The sequence below is a fragment of the Poecile atricapillus genome, chromosome Z (genome assembly GCF_030490865.1).
Source record: "Poecile atricapillus isolate bPoeAtr1 chromosome Z, bPoeAtr1.hap1, whole genome shotgun sequence".
Classification (NCBI taxonomy): domain Eukaryota; kingdom Metazoa; phylum Chordata; class Aves; order Passeriformes; family Paridae; genus Poecile; species Poecile atricapillus.
This window is the reverse complement of record NC_081289.1, coordinates 16,837,595-16,859,796: the sequence shown is the minus strand read 5'-3', so window position 1 is coordinate 16,859,796 and position 22,202 is coordinate 16,837,595. Positions and strand designations below refer to the sequence as shown.

At 41.5% G+C, this 22,202-nt stretch overlaps 2 protein-coding genes across 4 annotated transcripts in view; one reads left to right on the top strand and one right to left on the bottom strand.

The window, feature by feature from the left end:
• Nucleotides 1–765: 765 nt before the first annotated feature.
• On the bottom strand, nt 766–18,774 carry LOC131592928 (dynein axonemal intermediate chain 7-like). The gene is made up of 17 exons (XM_058864861.1): nt 18,764–18,774; nt 18,288–18,302; nt 17,971–18,180; nt 16,294–16,339; nt 15,250–15,341; nt 14,262–14,363; nt 11,904–12,041; nt 11,009–11,155; nt 9,927–10,030; nt 8,565–8,844; nt 6,743–6,848; nt 4,238–4,395; nt 3,434–3,578; nt 2,966–3,180; nt 2,214–2,381; nt 1,917–2,030; nt 766–1,333 (listed from the first exon to the last, which is right to left on the bottom strand). The coding sequence occupies exons 1-17, from the start codon at nt 18,764–18,766 to the stop codon at nt 1,058–1,060; spliced, it is 2,319 nt and encodes a 772-aa protein (XP_058720844.1). The 5' UTR covers nt 18,767–18,774; the 3' UTR covers nt 766–1,057.
• Nucleotides 18,366–22,202, top strand: part of LOC131592929 (electron transfer flavoprotein regulatory factor 1) — an 8,108-nt gene continuing 4,271 nt past the window's right edge. Inside the window, exons 1-3 of one of the 3 annotated variants that reach the window (XM_058864863.1) lie at nt 18,366–18,626; nt 19,829–19,928; nt 20,032–20,695. In XM_058864863.1, coding sequence (XP_058720846.1) covers nt 19,884–19,928; nt 20,032–20,247 — 261 coding nt within the window. In that variant the 5' untranslated portion in view covers nt 18,366–18,626; nt 19,829–19,883 and the 3' untranslated portion in view covers nt 20,248–20,695. Of the gene's footprint in view, nt 18,627–18,841; nt 18,894–18,923; nt 19,150–19,828; nt 19,929–20,031; nt 20,696–22,202 lie in introns of those variants that run through there. The other 2 variants (XM_058864864.1, XM_058864862.1) reach the window with 2 other exon arrangements.

The following is a 22,202-nucleotide window of genomic DNA, read 5'->3' as shown; positions in this document are numbered from 1 at the left end:
CACTCCGGGGTACTTAGCAGGAAAAAAGGAGCAAGTGGAGACTTTACGGCTTCCCTGGGATCTTTTCTCCTTTGACCATTGTGGGCAGTGACCAGTGACTGGGAAATGCTCTCCGGGAACCCAGTGTGAGGAGCACGGGTGGACTGCTGACAGGGGTCAGCTTATCAAGAATTTGCTTCCTTGACTGTGTTTTAAACCCAGAACCAAAGTTCCCCCTGCACAGCTCCCAAAACAGTAACAACCTGTCACTTTTGATGTTTGTGGGATCTAGTTTGCTGTAAGGGTTTTGGGGGTGGGCTGGGAAGAGTTTCACATTTTGAAGAGACACTGAAGGGCTCTGTGCTTTCCTGCCCTGCCCAGGTACAGTTTGATCTCAGCGTGGGCATCCCACTTCAAGGCTTCCTTCAGCAACGCTAACAAAACCTTCTGGGTGTCCGTGTCCATGCTGGTCCTGCTGGCTGCTCTCACGAGCTTCCTGATGGGGCTGTCCCTGCAGAGGCCAGCAGATGCAGCCCCTGTGGGCACTGGGGACTCCTGGACATTGGTGCAGCAGCTGCTGTGGCCCTACACAGGACTGCAACACAATGGCCCTCCCCCGGTATAACCCCGGCTCCGCTGCTGGAGCTGCGCTGCCACGCTCTGCCGGACAGGAGCTGAGGCTGGCCTTGATTTAAGGTTACGTGTCTGGATTTGTTTTGCTGAGTTGTGGGTATTTTTGGGGAGGAGATTCATTTTTTTTCTTTAAAGCATGACTTGAAATTTAAAAAAAAAGTATTTTTCTTCCTATTCTGGCAAAAGTCATATTTAAAAGTAGCTAAAAGGGTCTCAGTTCTGTTGAGGTTTACAATAGAACAGCAATTTTTAATATTGTTAACAATAAATGCGTCTAGGTGGTCTAGCCACAAGAGAATAAAGAATTTATTTTGCTTGAACAAAGATTAAATGTTTACATTTTAGAACCTGTTTCAATGATTTGAACAGAAAAGGATTTAAGACTTGAAATGTAACTTTTTTGAAAGCTTTTGATAATAAAATTTTGAAGGAAAGCTTGCTGTATCTAAGAGTATGCTAAAACTCTGGTAGCAAGGAGCAGCTGATACACAGAATCAATAAACAGGAAGCCAGCTCTTTCCACTTTATCCATGGCTTCATTGCTGGCAGAAGCCTTGAGCATATGGTAGAGTGTGGAGTGAAATTCAGACTCTTCTTCCAGCTCTTCTGTAAAAGCTTCACTGGTTTCAGTGAGCTTGAGGTTTTGTACTTTCTCGCCATTGAACATATAAAGAGACCAGTTGTTGTCTTTGGCAGAGCCCACTGTAAGATGTTCACTTGCCTATGGCAGGAAAAAATGCACTGTGAGGTGAAGCCTGTGTCACTGTCAGAGTACAAATTCTAATATCTGTGTGCCACATGCATTTAACCTGAGAGTGAGAAAGCCACTCCAGCTTTCAGCAGTGGGGTGTTACCTTTCTCCAGCCACACGTGGGAGTGTTTGTCTGGCTGGGAGAAGTTTTAACTATGTGTTTCAGTTCACAGGTGGAGACAAATCAACACTGAGGTTGCTTATTCCCTCCTCTGCAGTAGGGAGCAAAAGAAACCCTACAGGCAGGAAGGAATTTCCAGCTGTTCTTTAAAAGGCTGGCAAAACAGATTGCTGATTTTCAAGAGGCCTCTGAAGAAGAGCATGAAACTCTGTCACCCCAGCTCTGGCTAAAGCCTCCCTTGGTGATTTATCAGCTCTGTTTTCCTTAGCAAGTGTCTTTCCTGCTGAGACTTGTGTCCCCTGAGAGCTCTCTCAGGTGCAGTCTGTGACACTGCAGGGGCTGAAGCCACCAGAGGTGAGTTAATTGTTTCTGTCTGACTGGGGAAGGGGTCAGTGCTGGCCTGCTCTGGAAGTTTGGTCTGACTCCACAAACCTTGAACACGACTTGCTCTGGCCCTGCTTCTCCATTCCACTTGCTGTGAGCAAAAGCAAAAGCAGCTGCAAGCAGAGCCATCTGCTCATAGGCCTTCACTTCTGCCAGGGCAGCCTGCAGTGCACAAGTAGCAATCAGACAAAACAGAACTTGCTCTATTTCCCTGTGTTACAGCAATGTCAGGGCCTGCTGTACTCAGTCCCTGGCTCAGCTGGCAGCACAGCAGCTCCCAGTGCAGGAAAGGGTGACCTGAGTGAAAAATGGGAGGGAAAACCACCAGGAAACTCTGGCACTCACCTTCCCAGGCACAGGGACATACTTGGGAGAGTACTCTGCTGGGAAAATGTTCACTCCAGCTCTTTTCAAAGCTGCTCTGAGGGCAAAAGGACTCATCCATTTTCCTGTCATCTGGGAAAGTACCTCCTCCTCTTCCACCACTACTGCAGACAACATACACTGATTATCCTGTTGTACAAACCAGTGAAAGCAACTTACTGGTCATGGAAATACCTTTCTGGTGTAGGCTTCAACTATTGTTATCTTTGCTGGCTATTACCCACATCATCTGCTATACTGGGCTGTGACCTTTCATTTACAGGTCCTGAAGAGAGCCAGCTTTGTGTAGGAATTCAGAAGTTAGACTGGTGTAGTGATTTGTACAGCAATGAACCAATGAATAATCATGAGTAGCTTGAAGTTTGAAAAGCAATAAGGAACATTAGTAGTAGGCTGCTAGAAATGCTTTAACTTCTCCTGGTAGAGCTGGGATGAGAGAGGAACAATTTTCAGGTCTCTAACAGGTGGAACAGGCTTGAATGCAGCAAGGCAGCACCAGCAGCAAAGCACTGACTGAAACTTTCCAGAGCAAATGCACAGATGTTTTCTCATAGTAAATAACTGAAATTAAATAACCAACACAGTGCTTGGAAAGGAAGAGAGATTCAAATTACTCTTGTGGAAACATCCCTAATTCTTACTCAGGGACACTATAATAATTATTTGATTTTTTAACTGCAAATGTTTGATTTTAAAAAAATATGTGACAGTACCTTAATTTGTATCTGAATGGTTGCAAAGGCTGCAGTAACTGTGAAGAGTCCTTCATCCACCCCAGTGGGGTGCAATTCCCAGGCCTGATAGGGCAGGTTCAGGTGAGCATCCTGGAAAAGGGCTACTGTATAAAAGGCACCCATCCCAAAGGTGATGCTCTTTTCTTCTGCTTCATACGTTATCTCGCTGATGCCATCACTTCTCCACTGCTGGCCTGGACAAAAAGGAAGCAATGATACACTGATGTACATGAAAGGCTTCTGGCAGTAATGCTCAAGTAAAACAAACAAAAAAACTAATAAGAAAATAAATGTAAAATCCCCAAATCAATTAACACTGAAGTCCCCCAACTATTTCTGGGCTCCAAACTAGAGCCTTATCTTTACAGCTGGATTGTGGCAATAGTCCAACTTGGGTATAAATTCCACTCTTCAAATTTAAAATAAATTTATGTCCTAAGTTCGTACCTGCAGCATCCCATCGGGCTACCACAGGCACTTTAAAATAAATCACATTATCAGGGAGCTTCAGGGTTATCTGTACTGCAAACTGTGTGCCATCTTCAACCTCTCCTGGGGAATATGGATACACCTCCAATCCAACATCCAGCAGCTTTGGCAAGACAGGAAAAGGACAGATAAGGGGTTTATCAGAAAATGCAGGATTTTTTATTTGAATTCATCTAACTACTGCAGAGTTTTTTAATGCACCATTCAAAGGGTTTACTAATATTGCACATTTCCAAGTACAACTTTGAAGGCTGTAGAAGAGTAGCTACCACGAGGCCTTGGAACCCTTCCTGTGCCCCAGTGTGGGCACAGCCTCAGAAACCAGGAGCAGCTGGGAGGCAAAAGCAGGTGTAATTCCACTCCCAGTGTCAGAGGGAAGGTCCCAGGGGGCTGGGAATGAACATCCCGGGCTGCTCCCCTGCCCACAGTGCTGCTCTCTGCATTTGGCTTATTGGGAATTGCAATTATTGAAAGTTTCCAGCGTCACAGTGCAACCTGTGGGGTAGCTCAGCACTAGAGGAAACCAGAACACAGCGATTGCAGCCCTCAGCCGGCCTGAAGAGCCTGCAGCTGAACCAGCAGCTCTTTTGGTACCAGCGTGCTTTTACCTTTCACATGTGAAAATCTGATGATTTGCAAACCTCGTCTCGTTGGTTTGCCGCTCAGAAGTCGTGTCCAGTGCGCGTGCCAGCAGTGACAAACCTCAGGAGCGGCTCCTCAGGGGTGCCAGGGCAGCAGGGGCTGATCCCTTTCCTCCCTCACCTCCACCATGCTCCAGTCCCCGACGTCCTGGGCCTGGGGTGGCAGCTGCAGGGCATCGATGTGGTACACACCCCCCAGGGGCACCAGCTGCTGCAGATCAACACCTCTGGGTGCCTCTTCTCTGCCTCCTGCCTCCTCCTGCAGCAGCGCATCCTCTTCTGAAAAATCCACCGGACAGCAGGAGTTAACCTGGTGCTCAAACTCAGCATTTCCCACCTCTCTTCATCTTCACTCTGTGTGCTGGAAGTGCTCCAGGAGGCAGCATTTCAGCCCCATCTGCTGGTGCTCTTCAATAATCACTGAAATGTGGGGAAAGGCAGAGAGCTGGGCAATGAAAAGCGCTTCTTGATTTGGGGCTTTTGGATTTGTGGCCAGTGCCAAATGTTTTCAATAGGAATAAGGTTTTACTGACAAAATGAGTCCATTGTTACATGCACAAGAGTTTCACAAGCACAGTAATACAGTCGATTCTGGGCAGATTTTGTAAGATTATATTGATATGAAAAGAAATAAAGCAAATAAAAAGATATCTAAAAATAAGGTGCTAAAAGGCCATGTGCTGACGGTGAAAGACATGGTAATTATGAAGAGCAAGAGGGATTTAACATTAAACACAATTTTCAGATAACAAAGATAATTCCTTTTCTGTGTATAATTACGGATATTTCACATATGTATGAACTTAAGGTTTAATTAGCTGGAAAATGATAGTAAAAGGCAGAAACACTGCGGACAAAAATGACCATAAATATTTTCTTTAAGAAAGAAACCAAACCAGCCCACATCAAACATCACATGAGATGGTATAGGAGGAGAGAAGTTACTGTCAACAGGAATCAAGATAAAACATTCAGTACTGTAAAAACAGGTCTGAAATTGTTACAAAATTTGCTCTGAGTGAATAAGACAATATAAAAAAATGACAACTCTCTTTATAAATTGGCTTCAAGCTTAAAAGAAAAAAAAAAAGTGAAAACAGTGTTAATTTTATGTCAGATTTAGTTACATTCTGCAGAGGTTTGACTCTACTGTATCACACACCATCATAATGTCCTTTTGCAGTTATTCTGAACAACAAACTTACCAGAAGTAAAAAACATTTTACTGCATTTTACAGTGGTAGCTTACACTTTATCTTGTTTTTTAAAATAATGATACAAAAATATATAAGTATCCTCTAAAGAAACTATTTATTGTCCCAAGGTAATTTATCTCTTTAACAATGGCACAATAAGGGTAAATCCAAAGGAACTGTCACTCTTGTCTGTTGGTGCATTTTTGGTTTTTAACCCTCATTTACCTGGCTCCTTGTTTTGAACTTAAGGTAGCTGAGCAATATTTCACTGCTATTCTCAAAAGTGATTGAAAGGGTTTGCAAACCATGAGCATGCCAGAAAAAGCAGTTTTTTCCTTATTAAAACAGATGAACAAGCTGGAAAACACTCAGGTATAATCGGTATCTGTGCACATCCACTTCACCTAATACTGTGGCAGAAATAAAATACAAATTCCTCCACATGAGGCCCAAGTCCTTTATATTCTCTTGAAAACCTTGCTTTTAGGGTCTAATCTGACAACTGGTTCTCTGGACTGCATGTTCATTCCAAAGTGTTGTGGGCTGGGGTTTGTTTTTTTTACCAGAAGAAAAAGGCTGTAAAGTGGAGATAAATTATGCTAATAATTGTTTGCAGTTGTTTTATTTAAGTCAGTGTCACAAGAAAATTCACTCTTATTAAACCAAAGGACAATGCCACAACACTGGAGAAATTTGTAACTTATGTGGATAGACAAAGAGTTTTATTTCCTAGAATTTGGCCCTCTCACTTTAAGCACCCATTTAGGTAATGCTCAGTAACACCCCACACTACACCAATGCCTACTATGATATGCATTTGAATCATCATTTTCTGAGGAAGTAAACCTCCCCAGAGCCTGGCAGATTCATAAAGATTGTGTGTCTCACCCATAAACATATGTATAATAGTACATATGTCTATATAAACATGATAAACATGTACATAAGCATAAATAATAAATAAATAAGTGTGGGGATGAACTCCATTTTCCTGTCCTGTTATCTCCCCACATGATACAATCATGTATAGAAATGATTGAAAAAATAGAAATGTATAGAAATTATTAGAAAAAAACCCGATCATTAATAGAAATGTCAACAAAACTCAAGTGTTATCAAAACATTCCTATATTTACAAACTTTGGTACATTCACATGGAGATATTGCAGTGTTTCCACAGATCAGGGAATGGCCTGGGTTGGAAGGGACCTTAAAGTCCAGTTCCAGCCCCCTGAACACTTTCCACTATCCCAGGTTGCTCCAGAGCCCCATCCATCCTGGCCTTGGACACTTCCAGAGATGGGGCAGCCACAGCTTCTCTGGGCAGCCTGTGCCAGGGCCTCCCCACCCTCACAGGGAACAATTTTTAATACATAAAATACTTAGCATAAGTACTTTTGTAGTGCTGCATGTAAAAAATAACCAAATACCTTGTGATGGTACATCCAAGACGTCTGCATTCATCTCAGTTTCCTCCTCTGTCTCTTTTATATCATCTGTGTTATTGCTATTTTCTTTCAGTGAGGCAGCACTCTCCTAGACAAAAAGCAAGAAACATTTTTCCATTAGTCAGGGAGAAGAAGGTATCACCTCCTTCAAGGAGGCCCAAGGAGAAGAGATACAGAAACAGTTGTACTGATCTTGGTACAGGGCAAGGTTTTAAGAGAAATAATTTCTACCTAGCTAGCAAAAATATTTTGATTAAAGGTACTCTCTAATTTGGAACTGGATTTATAAATAGTGACAAAGTATTTACTTAATTTCCACAGCAAATTCCATCTGATCTCCCTGAGTACCAAACAAGCACCCAATACTTTATCAGCAGTATTCACTCAAAAGTTGTGGTTTTGCTCATTTTACAGCCAGCAGAGTGGCACAAAGTAAAATGCACATTGAGGCTGAATGCAAGCCAATACTGAAACTGTGCTAGAACCCAGCTTTGACCCATGCCTGGCCCATAATATTTATTCCCTTTCACACTGTATTTCGCTGTATTTCCACACAAGAATGTGGGGGAGCTCAAGGCACAGCCAGACTGGAGGATGCTGAGAAACACATTCCCCAGACAAATATCCAACCCAGACAGGGATTCATCCACGCCACAGCAGACTCCTCTGGAGGCACACCACCTTCTATGCCCTGGCTCTGCAGGCCAGCATGTGGGAAGAACACACATCTCCTCTAACAGGACAGGAGGTGAGAGGACAGAAGCTGAGAGAAGTGGAGCCTTCAGAAAAGAAGTTACAGAATGGATTGAGAGAAAGAGTGCAAGACCTGGGAAAGACAAAGAGAAGGAATAAAATGAAGGAGCCTAAAGGAAGTCTGAGAAATATCGGTGAAAAGTGCCAAAAGATAAGATTTGTCATACAAAAAAAGAACAAAAGGAACCAAGAGAAGTAGGATTTCAAGCACTGATCCATTACAAAGGTGTTGGGGGACTGAAAAGGAGAAAAACCATGATCATGAACAGTGGTTCAATCCCCATTAGATCCCTATATGGATCCCAGAATTTCTTCACCTAAGAGTTGGACTTAAGGATGCTTGTGGGCCCCTTTTCACTCAGAACATCCTGTGAAATTGCTCCAAACATACTAAGGAGAAACTTGATGTTTATTTCTGCAGAAATTTTAGGTGGAGAACACAGGGCATTTATTTGAAAGTCACACATGATACACAAAGTGAAAACCCCAAATGCAGTATGGACAGCACAAAACCAAGCAACCTCCATCACACCTAAAGCAAACATATTCCATGGAAGAGAGCTGAGGAAGAGCACAGACAGCCAGAAATAGCATTTGAAAAGCCCTTTGAAAAGCAAAGGGTCAGCATACAGACATGGAGCAGCCAGGCACCTGCACAGCCAACACCTGCTGAACTCTGAATCCTACTCTGCACACTGCAAATTTTCCTAAAATTGGATTCCTGCAGGAATTCTGTGGGGATGTCTGCTTTCAAGAAGCAGAATCCATTCATCTGTATATATGCCAGAAATTTATAGAAATATTTTGCAATGGCACTTCATGCTTGATCCTACTCTCAAACCACCAACCAAATGCCAATTGCGCACCCTGTCCAAACTTCCCTTTCTACTTTCCATCTTTCCATTCCCTTGAGAAGATCTATTACACTGTTGACAGAAGTTGTCTTTTCCAAAGAAACATTTAAGGATTTGGCTGTCCTTCACAGGACACTGTGACTGAGCTTCAAGTTAACAAGAACAGTGTAGGATATCCTTTGAGGATTTTTACCCACCTTCCTCCCTGTAGAACACGTTTCTTCCGCAGCAGGCACACTGGGCTCTTTAATGCCTTTCTCCTCCTCTTCTCCTGGTTCTTGCCCAGTGTCTTCGGGATGCTCAGCCAACTCCTCGCTGTCTGAGGCCTCTGGCCTTGGCACCCCTTGGCAGTGCACCCACAGGGGAGACACGTGGTCGTAGCAGGTGTGCAGCACGCGAACGGCCACACTGCTCAAAGCCAGGGATTTGGGCAGGTCAAAGCCATGCCCCACCTCCTGGAACATGTGGTTCTTGAACCTGGGAAGGGCAGTGACAACAACAGGCACTGGTAAGATTGGCAGCACTTCATTTGGTGTTTCCTCAAAAAGGTTCAAGTCTCTTTTGGGATTTGTTGCACCTCCTGAGAAACGTGGGATGTCACCATGCTTGTGCTGGCAGGTCTCCAGTAAAGAGCCTCCAGTAAAGCCACAATTGCATCAAGGGGATCAGAAGTTTCAAAAATAAGCCTTGGCAGGATGACAATGAGGCAGGATCAAATGGCAGCTCTTCTAGGAATTACATTCCTGGTAAAACTGACTAATTTATTGGGAAAATCCCTGCACAGCTGTCTGTGTTACATCACTCTCCGCACCTTTCAAAATAATTCAAATAATACTTATTTTTGGATAAGATAGGCTGGTCACAAGTTCTAAAAATCTTCTAGTGAAGCAACACTTAGCTTTTAATTGTTAGTTGAATATTTTAAGTGCATCTCTCTACTGGCCAAAAGGCTTTAACACTTAACTCACATGGGCTCTTCCTGCAGGTCAGTCTGACATTGCTCAGCACCCACCCTTTTACTTAACAAAACTCACAGTAACAGGTCCTTAGTCAAGCTAAAGTCCTTTTAATAACTTATTCCTTATATTTATGGAGTGGGAGTAGGAAGTCTGCTCAAAAATCTCATTTTGAAAATGTACCATTTAAATGGTAATCCAATAAAAACACAAAACTTAGATTCAGGAATGAAAGTGCATCCCAAGCTCTAAAATATTTTCTCTTAACTGAGCACAGAGTATCACTCACTGCTTTGCAAGCAACTGGAACAACTTAGAAAATATGAAATGCATCAGCAAGAAACACTGCTTCCAGAGGAATTTCAAATCTCTGCATGAGCTTTGTTGTTTTTCTTCCAAATTTCTTCTGGCAGTGACAGGGTTCTGCTGTTGCATTTTAAGAAATTTATATATCTCTAAACCACTCCTTAGCAACAGCCAGCACTGGGAGTCTGCAGAATGAATGCTATTCAACAAAAGAAAAAGATGGTGAGAAATTGATTCTTGGTGTTTATTCAACAAAGCCAGGCCTCATTTCAAAGTAGTAATTTCAGTGTGCTGTACCTTGCTTTCTTCTTCAGATTGGACCAAATACAGAAAGTAGTATTTTTATCCTTTATAACTGTGTGCATATTCCCAGTTTCAAAATCTTCATACATACTAGCTGCCTACAAAGAAAAAAGCCAATTAAATAATGTTTTATTTATTTCACTTTGATTTACCTTCAATAAATAAATAAATAAATGTAAGAATGAAAATACACCAGACCAAGTCCAACTCAAATCTGTTTCTTAAAATTTGAACTACATTCCCTTTTTTCCCTCTGACTTCATGAATTCTGAGCCATGTACTGCCAAATAGGAGTTCTTCCATTATTTCCCAAATTCTCAGGATAAATTATAAAAAACAAACAAACAAAGGATTTACTGAGCAATAATGAACTCTTACCCCAGAGTCATTGAACATATTATTTTATCATTTAGGCAACATCAAACTTGTGAAATAATAATTACATTGGGAGCTTAATCCTAAATTCACTAAACAAGAATTCAACATTTCTTAATTTGCAGGGGGTTCTGACTGTGCAGATACAACTGGTTCACTATTTCACTAATATTCTCTTGCTAAACATATTTTATATATATGATTAATATCCTTGAAATAGCAAGGTCACTACCAACACATGCAGCTCAAAAAACTGACTCTCCAGCACAATTTAATTTTCTTGTTTGAGTACTCTTCACCTTTCCCCAGATCTTATTTTAAAAAATATTTTAATTACATGAACTTACATTAAAAAAATGTGTACAAGGCTTATGACCTTATGAGCTGCTTTTCACATCTACATTTTTTGGTCAACAAGTTTCATACAGCACCTCTTGTTTCCATTATCTCCAAATCTCACAAAATTTCCCAGTAGTTTATTCTTGTCTGACTTAATGATCAGATTTTCCACTGTAAAGTTCAGATTTTCAGGAGTTTTGAACAATTACAAAGTCTGGCAAGTGCTATAAGCATGGTTTGAAAACTCATAGACTCATCTCTGTGACAGTTTAGGATCAAACAAAGCCAACTATCATTAAAGGACACTTGAAGTTAAGCTTATGTGCACATATCACAATTTTGAAGCAGTAAATCTCACTCACTTTGAGCAGGTTCTGAGTAGCCTCATTGTACTTCTGATGAAGCAGATCCTGCAACTGCAAAATAAATTCCTGGTACTGGTCTCGTTGTTTTTCTGTGATCTCATCTGGTGATGCTTCCAACAGAAGAAACTCCAACTTCTCAATCAACTGGAAGACATTTACATGGGAAAAGTCTCTGTTTTGACACCATCCTTAACATACTGTGTGTTCTGTCATAAAAAATGAGGCAAACCTACTTCCCTTGTACCTAAACAGATTTTGGTCACAAAAATAACCTTTTTTATTTTGTTATAGATAGATAGGAAATCTAACTTAGAACCTAACCAGCCCAATAAAATCTGTATTACACATGAAACTTTCCCCCCATCCAGTTTCTAGAAGACCCCATTTACCTTTCTGAAAAGCCACAGAAAGTCAGCATAATTGAAAATAAAATCCCAAATTTACAGAGCAGACAAAGATTGCTTAAAATTGCTTCACAAGCTATGAATGGCTGGTGACTTTTGTTGGTAAAAATCCATTCTGGGAACTTTTGCTCTTACATGGCATTTTACTGGCTCAAGTGTTACAAAATGAGGCTGCTGTCCACCAAAGCATTTATATCTGATATGAGCTTGTATGCTGTGGTTTAAAATGGAAAGGAATATGGGTGTTGGAATGCTAGACCTCAGTGTAGAAACACAGCACACAAACTCCCTAAATGCATATTGAAAGTCAATACACATCTTCTACAGGGTTAACAATAAATCTGTAATTAAAGAAAAACAGAAAAACTGAAGAAAAACTTTTAGGTGTTGAAGGTCTTTCAGTCATTTGGCCACAAAAAAAGGGAAAATAGAGGAGGCTGTTAAGGATATGTTAAGCTTAAACTGAAATACATAATTTTAACATTTACATTTAGGACCACTTCCTCCTTCTCCATCACAAGCTGAACGTCCACATCTTGGTCGTCACGCCACAAGCTGATGAAAGTGTTGATTTCCTGAGGTATAGTGGGGTCAGGAGTCCCATCACATTTGAGGTAATGCTCCCACTAAAGAAGAGTTCAAAGAAAAGTGGATACAGATATATTGCACAGTGCTATTACAAGAAAAAGGAGGATTCTGAAAGACAAATATATTATAGTGACAAATTCACACCTTCATCTAAACAGGATTCTAACACCACCTGGTTTATTATCCTTATGCCAGGAAAAAAAAGGTTTACTTTGATATTCATGTGTTAAGATGCTTCTGCCCACCTCACACTTGCTGTTTATACCCGTTTATCAGTGGGTGCTCCACAAAAGCAATGAATTCATTACCTGCAACAAGAGAGGGGTGGAAGAATAAAATGACTGAGAACAGAAATGAGGAAGGTGCAGGTGGGTCTCAGATCAGATTCTGCCAAGAAAACTGAAAACTCCTATGCTGGCAATAAAGCTGATTAAGAGCCTCTGCTGCAACATATTTACTCCTCCTTTCTCTGCCTCTGAGGATTTCCTCTCCCTTGCTAGCATCAATTCTCCTTCAGCAGAAACCCCTGGTAGGAATGTGAAATCCTAGATTAGTGGATTTTTTAAAATAATTTTATTTTCAAATCAACACTTGGCCATTCCTACAAGTGGTGTAAAGAAAAAATCTGTGGCAGACTAATGCCACTTAATACCAAATGTAAGCCTAACGTTGGCTCCTGGGATCAATTTATCACCCATAATGGAATTTTTTTCATCCATAAAATAGAATATCAAGGAAACACTGCCCTCCTGTTTGCTGTGAAGATTAATAACCCCATGTTACTGAAAATTGCATTCCAAAGGAAAATGTATCTTTTAAAGCAAAAGCACTTATAGGATTGCATTCTCAACCACTTCCATCAGCATCCCCACTGACTTCAAACAAAGCAACAATAGGGGAGTGCTGAGTGCACTGGAAATTCCTGTATAAAAGACTGATCAATTTTCAGTAATAATTAATCTGATTTCTTTTTTTTACATCTTTGCACTTAAAAGAGAGCTTCACTTTTATAAACACATTCTTGGAAGTAACAGCACTTTTATGGAGAAAAAGGATAAATTTCATGGTAAGTTGTAAATGCATGTCTTCATCTAAACTGAAATTGTTCAGAAATAGATGTGGAAACTCAGTATTTGGTATTATATATCTATTTTGCCCTAAATAATCTTAAAAACAACAGACTAACAGAAACTCTGGTATTTCCCACCATCTACCAGTGTTTTATCAGATTTATTTTAAAATCAATAGTTCTAGTTTGCAAAAAACATCCATAAACAACAGCTGGCAATGATCACAAACTGTAACAGGGAAATGCCAATTGCATTCAGAGAAAAATTGTTATAGTGAGAGTGGTAAAGCTGTCAAAGATGCTGTGGTGCCTCCAGCTTTTAAACATTTCAAAGCCCAACTGAAAACCTTGATTTAACTTCAGACTTTGCCCTGCTTGGTGCAGGAGGTTGAACTACAGCAATTTCACAAGTCCTCTCTAACATGATTTACCCTATGATTGTAAAGTTGTTCTGCAGAGATTTTGAAAGGAGTAAGCAATACACAAGACAAAGAGAAAATCCTTGTGTCCTCAAGACTGTAGGGTATTAAATCTTAGGTTCCTTACCTGACCAAATCTCATTATCAGACTGTTACTGACTGATGTGTCTGCAAGATTCACAAGAGTAAAATCTACTGTATTTCCACACCTTATCACTTAAAATTGAACTTGACAGGTACATAATACCATTGGGTGATAATACAACCATCTTGGATGTCATCCCAAACTGTAGACGTCAACTTTTAGCTGCATTTTCATACATTCCCAGCCCTGACCTGGGTTTGCACCACATCCTTCAAAAATCTGGCACATCTCTCTCTCTGAATGATACCCAAGAAGCACTGAAACTAATGTTTTACAGAATTTCTTTTTAAGCCATGGCAGAACTTTCTTGGTGAAATGGTTAAAAGCAGAATGATTTAAAGAAACAAAGAGGAAGAACAGACACCAGAATATCTGAAATCACAATTCCTTGTGACTGTTGGGGTAAGGTGTGGGGCACTGATACTTTGATCACCAAACAGGCTCCTCTTTGCCCACATTTCTTTTCTGTGTGCTCCACAGTAAAGAAGAGGGTGAGCATGGCCTGTCACTACTTTGAGATGGAACTCAAAATGCTGTCATAGCACACTCCTACATTCAAGAACTGGAAGCTCCTGAACTCTCTTCCTTGCCAAACCTATGGGCAGATTTTGGCAAGAAAGCTTACCTTGGCTTGTTCTCTGTAATCCATTTTCCACTGCTGTGCAGAAAGAAACTTCTGTTCCAGTGAATTAAGTTCTGCTAGTTCAGACTCCTTCTCTCCTTGATACTGTTAAAAAAAAAAATAAAATAAAATAAAATATATATATATCAAACAGGGCAGATAAATATTTGGCTTATTTCTTACAATTATTTTACACAGAAGAAACAAATTTGGGATATTTGAATGAGTTATTATTTTTTCTTTATGAAACATCCAATTGAGGAGTCTGCAGTAGTTTGCAATATGTTACTGTCATCTCATTAGCTACTGAGCCATATGATAAACATAATGTGACATATGATTGTAACCTCTCATTTGAACAGTTTCCATATCAGCATCCTGAAGACAGCTCTAATGGGAGCTGCTAAAAAATGTAAGCATAATTTGGAAAAAAGGGTGCAAGACTGTTTTATTTGTTCCCTTTTCATTTCTATTATTTTAAAGTCATCTTCTCCCCAGGAGGAAAAAAATATTCTGTGAAGTACAAGAGGAGTAGACAAGAGTGACTCTTTAAAAAAAAATTAGTTTATTGTAAATCTCTTTTTTTTTTTTTAAACACAAAAATATTTATCTATTACCAATCAGTTTTTGTTCTGAATGCCAGACTGTTGAGAAAAATAAATATGCATAATCTCAAATACAAATCACTGTATCTGCCCAAGCAGGGAACCAATTAAGGAATTTGTACCAAATGTCCTCATGGGGAACAAGAGAAATACATTCAGTTGAAAGCACAATGGAAATGGGAAAAAAAATGCATTTCATCAAACTAAAGAAATGCATATCACAAGAGGTAATGTATTTAAATTTATCAAAACTGGAAAATTTCCTCAATATTGTTCCCAACAATAAGTACAAAAGGAAATTAATTCCTATAAATTACTGGTGTTTTACAGTCTTTGTCTCAAGTTTAGAAATAGGATTAGATTTTTTCACTGAGTAAAAAACTAACCTTTGCTTCAAGCTTTTCCAAGTGCTCTTGATATAGCCTCTCCCTTTCAAGTCTTTCTGCTTCTTCTTGTTCAGCTCTTAACTGGGCTTCAGCTGAGGATTGGGAAAGAGATGAAGGACATAACTATGCTTTCCTAAATTAAATCTAAAAAATTATTTGGTTACCAGCTATAATGATAAAACCACTATAAAATGAGCAACATAAATGTTTATCTTTCACTGCACAGAAATCTCCCATATGAAGATTGATACAAATTAATTTGAATACTTCTAAAACACACTGTTTCTGGTACTGCCCCTTCAGTCTGTGAGGATAAAAGTGGAAACAAGGACCAGCAAGTGCAGCAGCAGGACTGCTCTCTCCATCTGCAGCTTCAATGGACACAGGTTCTCAATCCAAAGGCTTAAGTGAAACTCAGTGCTTTAATCCCAAACTCCTCTTCTTCTTTACTACAACTGCTGGTTTCCTACAATTTAAATTTTACATCTGTTTGTTCACTGAAATCCTCTTTAGGATCTGCTACTCCACAGTTCTGGCTTCTCTTTGCTGCCATAGGGTCTAGAAAATTAGAGAGGATGTGAAAACTAAAACTGATTCAACCTCTACGCCTTCAGTCTAAGATGGCACAGCCTGTGCCTCAATCCAGATGTTCCCAAACAGTGACTTGATGTCATCACTTCCAAGTAAATCATGCCAAGGCTCTGTGCTGCACTGAGGCAAGAGTAGCAGAAGTTCCCAAATCGGCCTGTGCCCACCTGTGCTGCCACTCCCACCACAAAAGCTTACCAGTGATTAGCAGTCACTGGCAGTCACAGCATGCCCAAACTCCCACGGGGATGGATTAACAGTAAGTTGCTCTGACAGGGAAATGAGATGCAGCACCAAGGAACAGGGAATTTGGCCCACACAAGAAAAGAGGAAGGAATCATTTGTATTTGTGAAAGAGACAGCAATTCACATCTATTTCACGACGTTACTTTCTGCCTGTTTATTTAAAATAAACAATTTGTCCATCATATCCCCTCTAAATGAAGTGCACAGTACCTCTCAGCTTCGCTTCTTTCTTCGATTTTTTACTTTTGCCATTGGACTTCATGTTTGCAGTAAGGGAGAAGAAAACAAATGTCAGTGTTATTTTAATACAATTTGGCAGTTCCAAAACTCTGTAACTTTGCCCTTCAATGTGATCCCTCAATTGAGATTTTAGACTCCCTAGACAGCCAAAGAAGCTCCCAGAACAGTAATGCACATTCTGGACTCAATTTTCTTCTCTTTTTTATGACAAGATCTTACAATTAATGTATTTTTCTATGCTAGACATTCCCAAGCACAGCCACAACACAAGACTATTAAAATCTTTTGGTGTAATGTAGAAATTGAGTAACAGGCAAATCTGCTAAGAAAGTAGATGCTACAATGTTAAATATTTTAGGAAATACTTGAAAATGTATTTTGGGACAAGCCTGGCATTTAGAATCATCTAATTCACAAGACAAAATAGCAAAGAGTTCTCTTTTCTGTTATAAAATCTCACTGCAACTCCAGACAGTTCATTGTTCACCTCCAGCACAATCCTAGAATAACTATATTTTAAATTTGAGGTTCTCAGAAATTATCTGACTACTGGTCCTTCTTCACACACACTTACTTCACACTTTGATTCCAACTATCACACATTCAGATATATATAACTACTTGGTCACGCTACTTGGCATGGCAATAAATATATTGGCATAAATATATATATATGAATGCAACTCTGAGTACAGAGATTGCCATGAAGCTGGGACAAATACAATAGTGACAATTAAGTCTCTCCAGAGTTTGAGTGCATCTTCTTGCATTTGTTACCAAAGCATTCATTTGCAAAATTATTCCAAAATAGAGTCAGTAAAATTCACACTTCTACCCATTAGGATTTCAGGAAAGAATTTGTTCTTTTCACTTTGCTAAATAAATAATTAATTAAACTGAAAATGGAAAATCTGCTTGTTTTAATTACTTGCAATCACGTTTTAGTCAACTTATTATCACATTCCAATGACTTAACAGAGCACTGAGAAGAGTGAGATGCACAGCTGGGGAGGGGTAGATAAATTAATTATCACAGAATTAAGTATAACTCAAAAGATAAATTTATGCAACCCAGTTTCCCACAGACTTCTGCCTGTTGTCCCTTCACCCCTCCCAATTCTGTGTTCAGCCTATGGCTCAGATAACAGAGTCCCAGAATCACTCAGGTTGGAAAAGACCTCCAAGATCATCGAGTCCAAGCTGGGCCCAATCCCTGTCTTGTCACCCAGCCCAGAGCACTGAGTGCCATGTCCAGTCATTCCCTGGGCACCTCCAGGAATGGGGACTCCAAACCTCCCTGGGCAGCCCCTTCCAATACTTTGCAAACCTTTAATGATGAAATGTCTGCCGATGTCCAACCTAAGCTTCACCTGGCACAGTGTGAGACCATTCACTCTTGTCCTGCCCTTTGTTCCCTGGGAGCAGAGCCTGACCCACCCTGGCTGCCCTCTCCTGTCAGGGAATTGTGGAGAACCAGAAGGTCCCCCCTGAGCCTCCTTTTCTGCAGGCTGAGCCCCCTCAGCTGCTACTGATGCTCCAGCCCCTCGTCCAGCTCTGCTCCCTTCTCTGGACACGCCCCAGCCCCTCAATGTCCATCTTGCAGTGACAGGCCCAGAACTGGACACAGCACTGGAGGTGAGGCCTCACCAGTGCCCGCGACAGGGGGACAGTGACTGCCCTGGTCCTGCTGGCCACCCCATGGCTGGGACAGAGCCAGAACACGGCCTCTTTGCCTGGACACCTGTTGCCAAGCCAAACAAGCTGCACTGGCCACGCTCTCTCCAGCAGCGCTACAGGAACATTTGGCCTCCTTGCAAAGAGCACAAAAGCTCGGTGTCCTGGAGACGCCTCTTTCTCCTTCAGATTCAATTAACCCAGGCCAGTTGCCTCAGGAAAAATAAATTTAAAAAAATCAGATTAAAAAAATAAACACAACAGTGAACAGTGTGTTTCTGTCTACCTACCTTTTTTTTTGGACCCTAAAAGATTAGAAGGGGAAAAAAAAGGAAAGGGAACATCAGTCAACAACGTATCAGCCTGAAAGGAATAATTAGAAATATACTATTATTCTGTTAAAATTGAACGCGATCAGCTATTGAAAAACTCTAATGACAGTCATTTCAATACTGCATAAAATTAGCCACTCACACACGACTCTCGGAATGAACTTTGTTACCACAGACCCATTCTGACAACGAAGTCAGAGCCACCTCCCGGCTGCTTCCACACGGAGCAACCACGGCAGCAAAACCACCGCACAAGGACTTAACGCCGGGGCTCACAAAAGATAACGCGTCCTTCAGGTGCTACATTGAGACTAAAGCCTTTATTCCACCTCCCGGGACTCCGGTAGCTAACGAGGAACACCCCGCTTTCCTCCACCCCCTCACCCTTCCCCTGTCCCGCACGTATCCCGCCCGCAGTCCCCTCCCCGCCGCACCATGTCCCGCAGCGGCGGCACTGCCCCTCAGGCCGCCGAGCCCGGCAGGCCCCGGCGCAGGCGCGGCTCAGGCCGGACGCGCTCCCGGCGCTGCCGGAAAGCGGCGCCGCGGCGGCTCCGGGAGCAGCGGGTGAGGTCCCGGTGCGGCCTTGCCGGGACCCGCGGGGAAGCGGGGATGGCTCCGGGGGAGCGGGGCGGCAGGCAGAGCCAGGGCGAGGTGGCGGCCCGAGGAGCCCCGCAGCGGGAGCTGGACTGGATTCCGGTCGCTTGTGATTTGGTTTTGGCTGCGCAGCGTCCAGGGCCAGGCTGGACGGGGCTCTGAGCAAGCTGGGATAGTGGAAGGTGTCCCTGCCCACGGCAGGGTTTGGGACGAGATCATCTTTAAGGTCCTTTCCAAGCCAGGCTGTTCTGTAATTTTGTGCTTACAGAACTAAAAATCGGTTACTTTGTCACTTTTCCTTACGTTTTGCCGGTGCACGCTGGACTCAATTTGTAATGCACTTAAAGAGTCCTTCAAAAAGTAAAATTTATAAATGCGACAGTTGCAGGAATATACATGTATATGTATAAAATTTATATATATATATATATATATATTACAGGAATTTGTAATACATAAATATATATGGAGATAAAAATAAATGCATGAAAATATGTTATTATAAACGTTGCTATATGAATATATAAAACACATAGCAATGTATTCTATTTATATATCTTTACCACTTGATATGTGTATATATGAAGATACAGTTTTTTACCAGACCATAGAAGCAGCTAGGCCAGCTGGTACAGAATTGTAAGGGTGTGAGAAAGCAGCCAATGAACAGCACAAAGTGTTGCAGCTGTTGAAAGTTACTTAGAAGTTTCTTATTTTCTGTTTGAGGGTGGAGGGGAAAAGACAATGAAAAGCTAAATATAATAAAAAGTAAGAAAGAAAAAGAAGAGACAGAATAGAACTAGAATTAGAGTGAATGGGGCTTAGTAGGATACAGAAGTTTTAGGAAGGCTGAGGTGGTTTACTGACTTCCAGAGAAGGCTAATTTCAAATTGATTATCCTTCAGGTAACAAAGCCCAAACAAACCAAAAGACACAAGGAGAGTTCATTGAAATGTGAGAATGGCGAATTCTTTAAGAAGTGAAGTTATAAAACTGTACAAAAATGTAAGTGTCTTAAATGCCACCAGCACTTTTCTTAACCAGAAAATGAATCCCCTCTCAGTGTGCACTCAGTTAATTAAAAACACATTATTCTTTTCTCTCTAAGCTGCTGTACCTTGGAAGAGAGTATCCCAAAGGAGCAGACTACTTCAGAAGCCGTTTGAAAGCAGCTTTTCTAAAAAACAAAGATGAGACAGACCCTGAAAAAATTAAGCAACTGATTGCCCGGGGAGAATTTGTTATAAAGGAGCTGGAGGCTTTGTACTTCCTGAGGAAATACCGAGCCATGAAGCAGCGCTACTACAGTGATGACAAGCCCTGACTCTGCCTGTAATCACACACCTAGGAAAGGTAACAATAAAAGAGCTCTAACTGCAAAAAATGAAATGTAAATCCTTCCTGGTCCTCTAGGACCCAAATCGGGGAGCTGCTTCCCTGCCAGGAGTCACTTGAAGGGTTTGGGGTGTGCAGGTTATGAGTAATAGGTTTTCCTCTGCTGCTTTTGACCTCCTCAACCAAAACTTCACGTATGAAACAATTTTGCAGGAAGGAGTGCTTGCACAGCCCTGTTCTGTTTCACTTCAATGTAATGTGTTGAACAGAAACTCTTCTTACCCCATACCTGTGTGTTTGGGTGTCAGTTCAAGGTGCTGTGCTTTGTTACCTAGAACATGAACCTGATTTGAAAAATCTTCCACATTGAATGACCCATTTCCCCTGGGAATGAGCACCCTCTCAAAAGTGAAGTTCCCAGCCCTGGAGAGGGAGTGCTGTGCTCAGTTCTTGTCTCCTCAGTTCAAGGAAAGACAAGGAGCTACTGAAGAGGATCAAGCAGAGGCCATAAACATGAGGGGTCTTAAGCATCTCTTATGAGAACGGACTGCAGGAACTGGGCCTGTTTAGTCCAGAGAAGAGAAGACTGAGAAGGGATCTCATCAATGCATGTAAATATCTCAAGGGTGGGTGCCAAGAGGACAGTGCCAGCCTCTTTTCAGTGGTGCCCAGCAACAGGACAAGGAGCAATGGCAGTAAACATAATGCAAGAAGTTCCACCTCAACAAGAGGAAGAATTTCTGTACACTGAGGGTGGCAGAGCCCTGGAACAGCTGCCAAGGGGGGGCCTGGTGCCTCCGTCTCTGGAGACATTCCAAACCCACCTGGACATGCTCCTGTGTCACCTGCTCCAGGTGACCCTGCCTGGGTAGAGGGGTTGGATTAAATGCTCTCGAGGTCCCTTCCAACCCTGACTATTCTGTGAAAGTAAATTCTTGAAGCTTTTAGCCTCATCTGCTGAACTTGCACCACCTTCCTGTGTCAGGGAGACAACTGTGGGGTCAGGAAAGGGAGCATTTGAACAATAGTGCTTTAAGCACTTGGGCCCTGAAGACAATTCCTGCTACTACTGATTTCTGCTGTTGTGTAATTGCTGCAGCAGGAATAGAAAACTTGATCTTTGCCCCTGGAAGAGAAGTTTGGCCATAGCTGTTTGCTTCAGGCTGTCTCTGTTGGCCTTGGCTCGACTCACACTTGTGTCAGAGCTGATACTGTTGGGTTGGTTGGTGTTTCCACCAAATAAATGACACTGCAGAGAGAAATAGTCTTTGAAATATACGTAAGGAGTCACTGCAGTAGAGCTGTTGGCAGTAGCAAGTCTTCACACTGGCAATAAGGAGTGTTTTAAGATCACTCAAAGAATTGCCAGCAAAGGCATCAGCAAAACCAGATTTAATATAAAAGCAAAAGTATGACAAAGTCCATTCAACAAGGTTCACTCCACTATTTACTAGATAGTTGAAGCACAAAGAAAAAGCAAACTAAAATCTATGATCTACTGATCTAAAACCAAAATCAACCAAAATGTACCTCTGAGGATGCTGAGGATACAAAAAGGGTAAGGATGGAAAAGGGTATGGATAAAAGGAATAAGGGAGATGCTCCTGTTGAATCACGAAGTTCAGAGTGGACCCCCTTGCAAAACTGAACCCCAGATCTGACCAGTGGTTTATGCCTGATGCTTTAACAGCACTTAGTCCACAGTTTAATTTAAAACATATAGAATTTCTCATATGCACAATAGCAACTCGCTTGTAGGCCTGAGTTACTTGCAGATCTACAGTACTTAGAATCTCTGAGAGCACTATCCATTGTACATTTTCTATAGCATATCCACACAAACAGTCCTGAAGGAGTATGTACAAGGTATACAATTCCCCTGGAATTCAATGAAGCACTTAGGTTGGATACCTTTGCATCTTGTCAGTGGCTGAAGGGTTGAGC

Coding starts and splice junctions, on each gene's coding strand:
- LOC131592928 (XM_058864861.1), bottom strand. Junction 15,342..16,293: donor GAAAGAAGCGAAGCTGAGAG/GTACTGTGCACT, acceptor CCCAATCCTCAG/CTGAAGCCCAGTTAAGAGCT. Junction 14,364..15,249: donor TGGAAAAGCTTGAAGCAAAG/GTTAGTTTTTTA, acceptor TTTTTTTAACAG/TATCAAGGAGAGAAGGAGTC.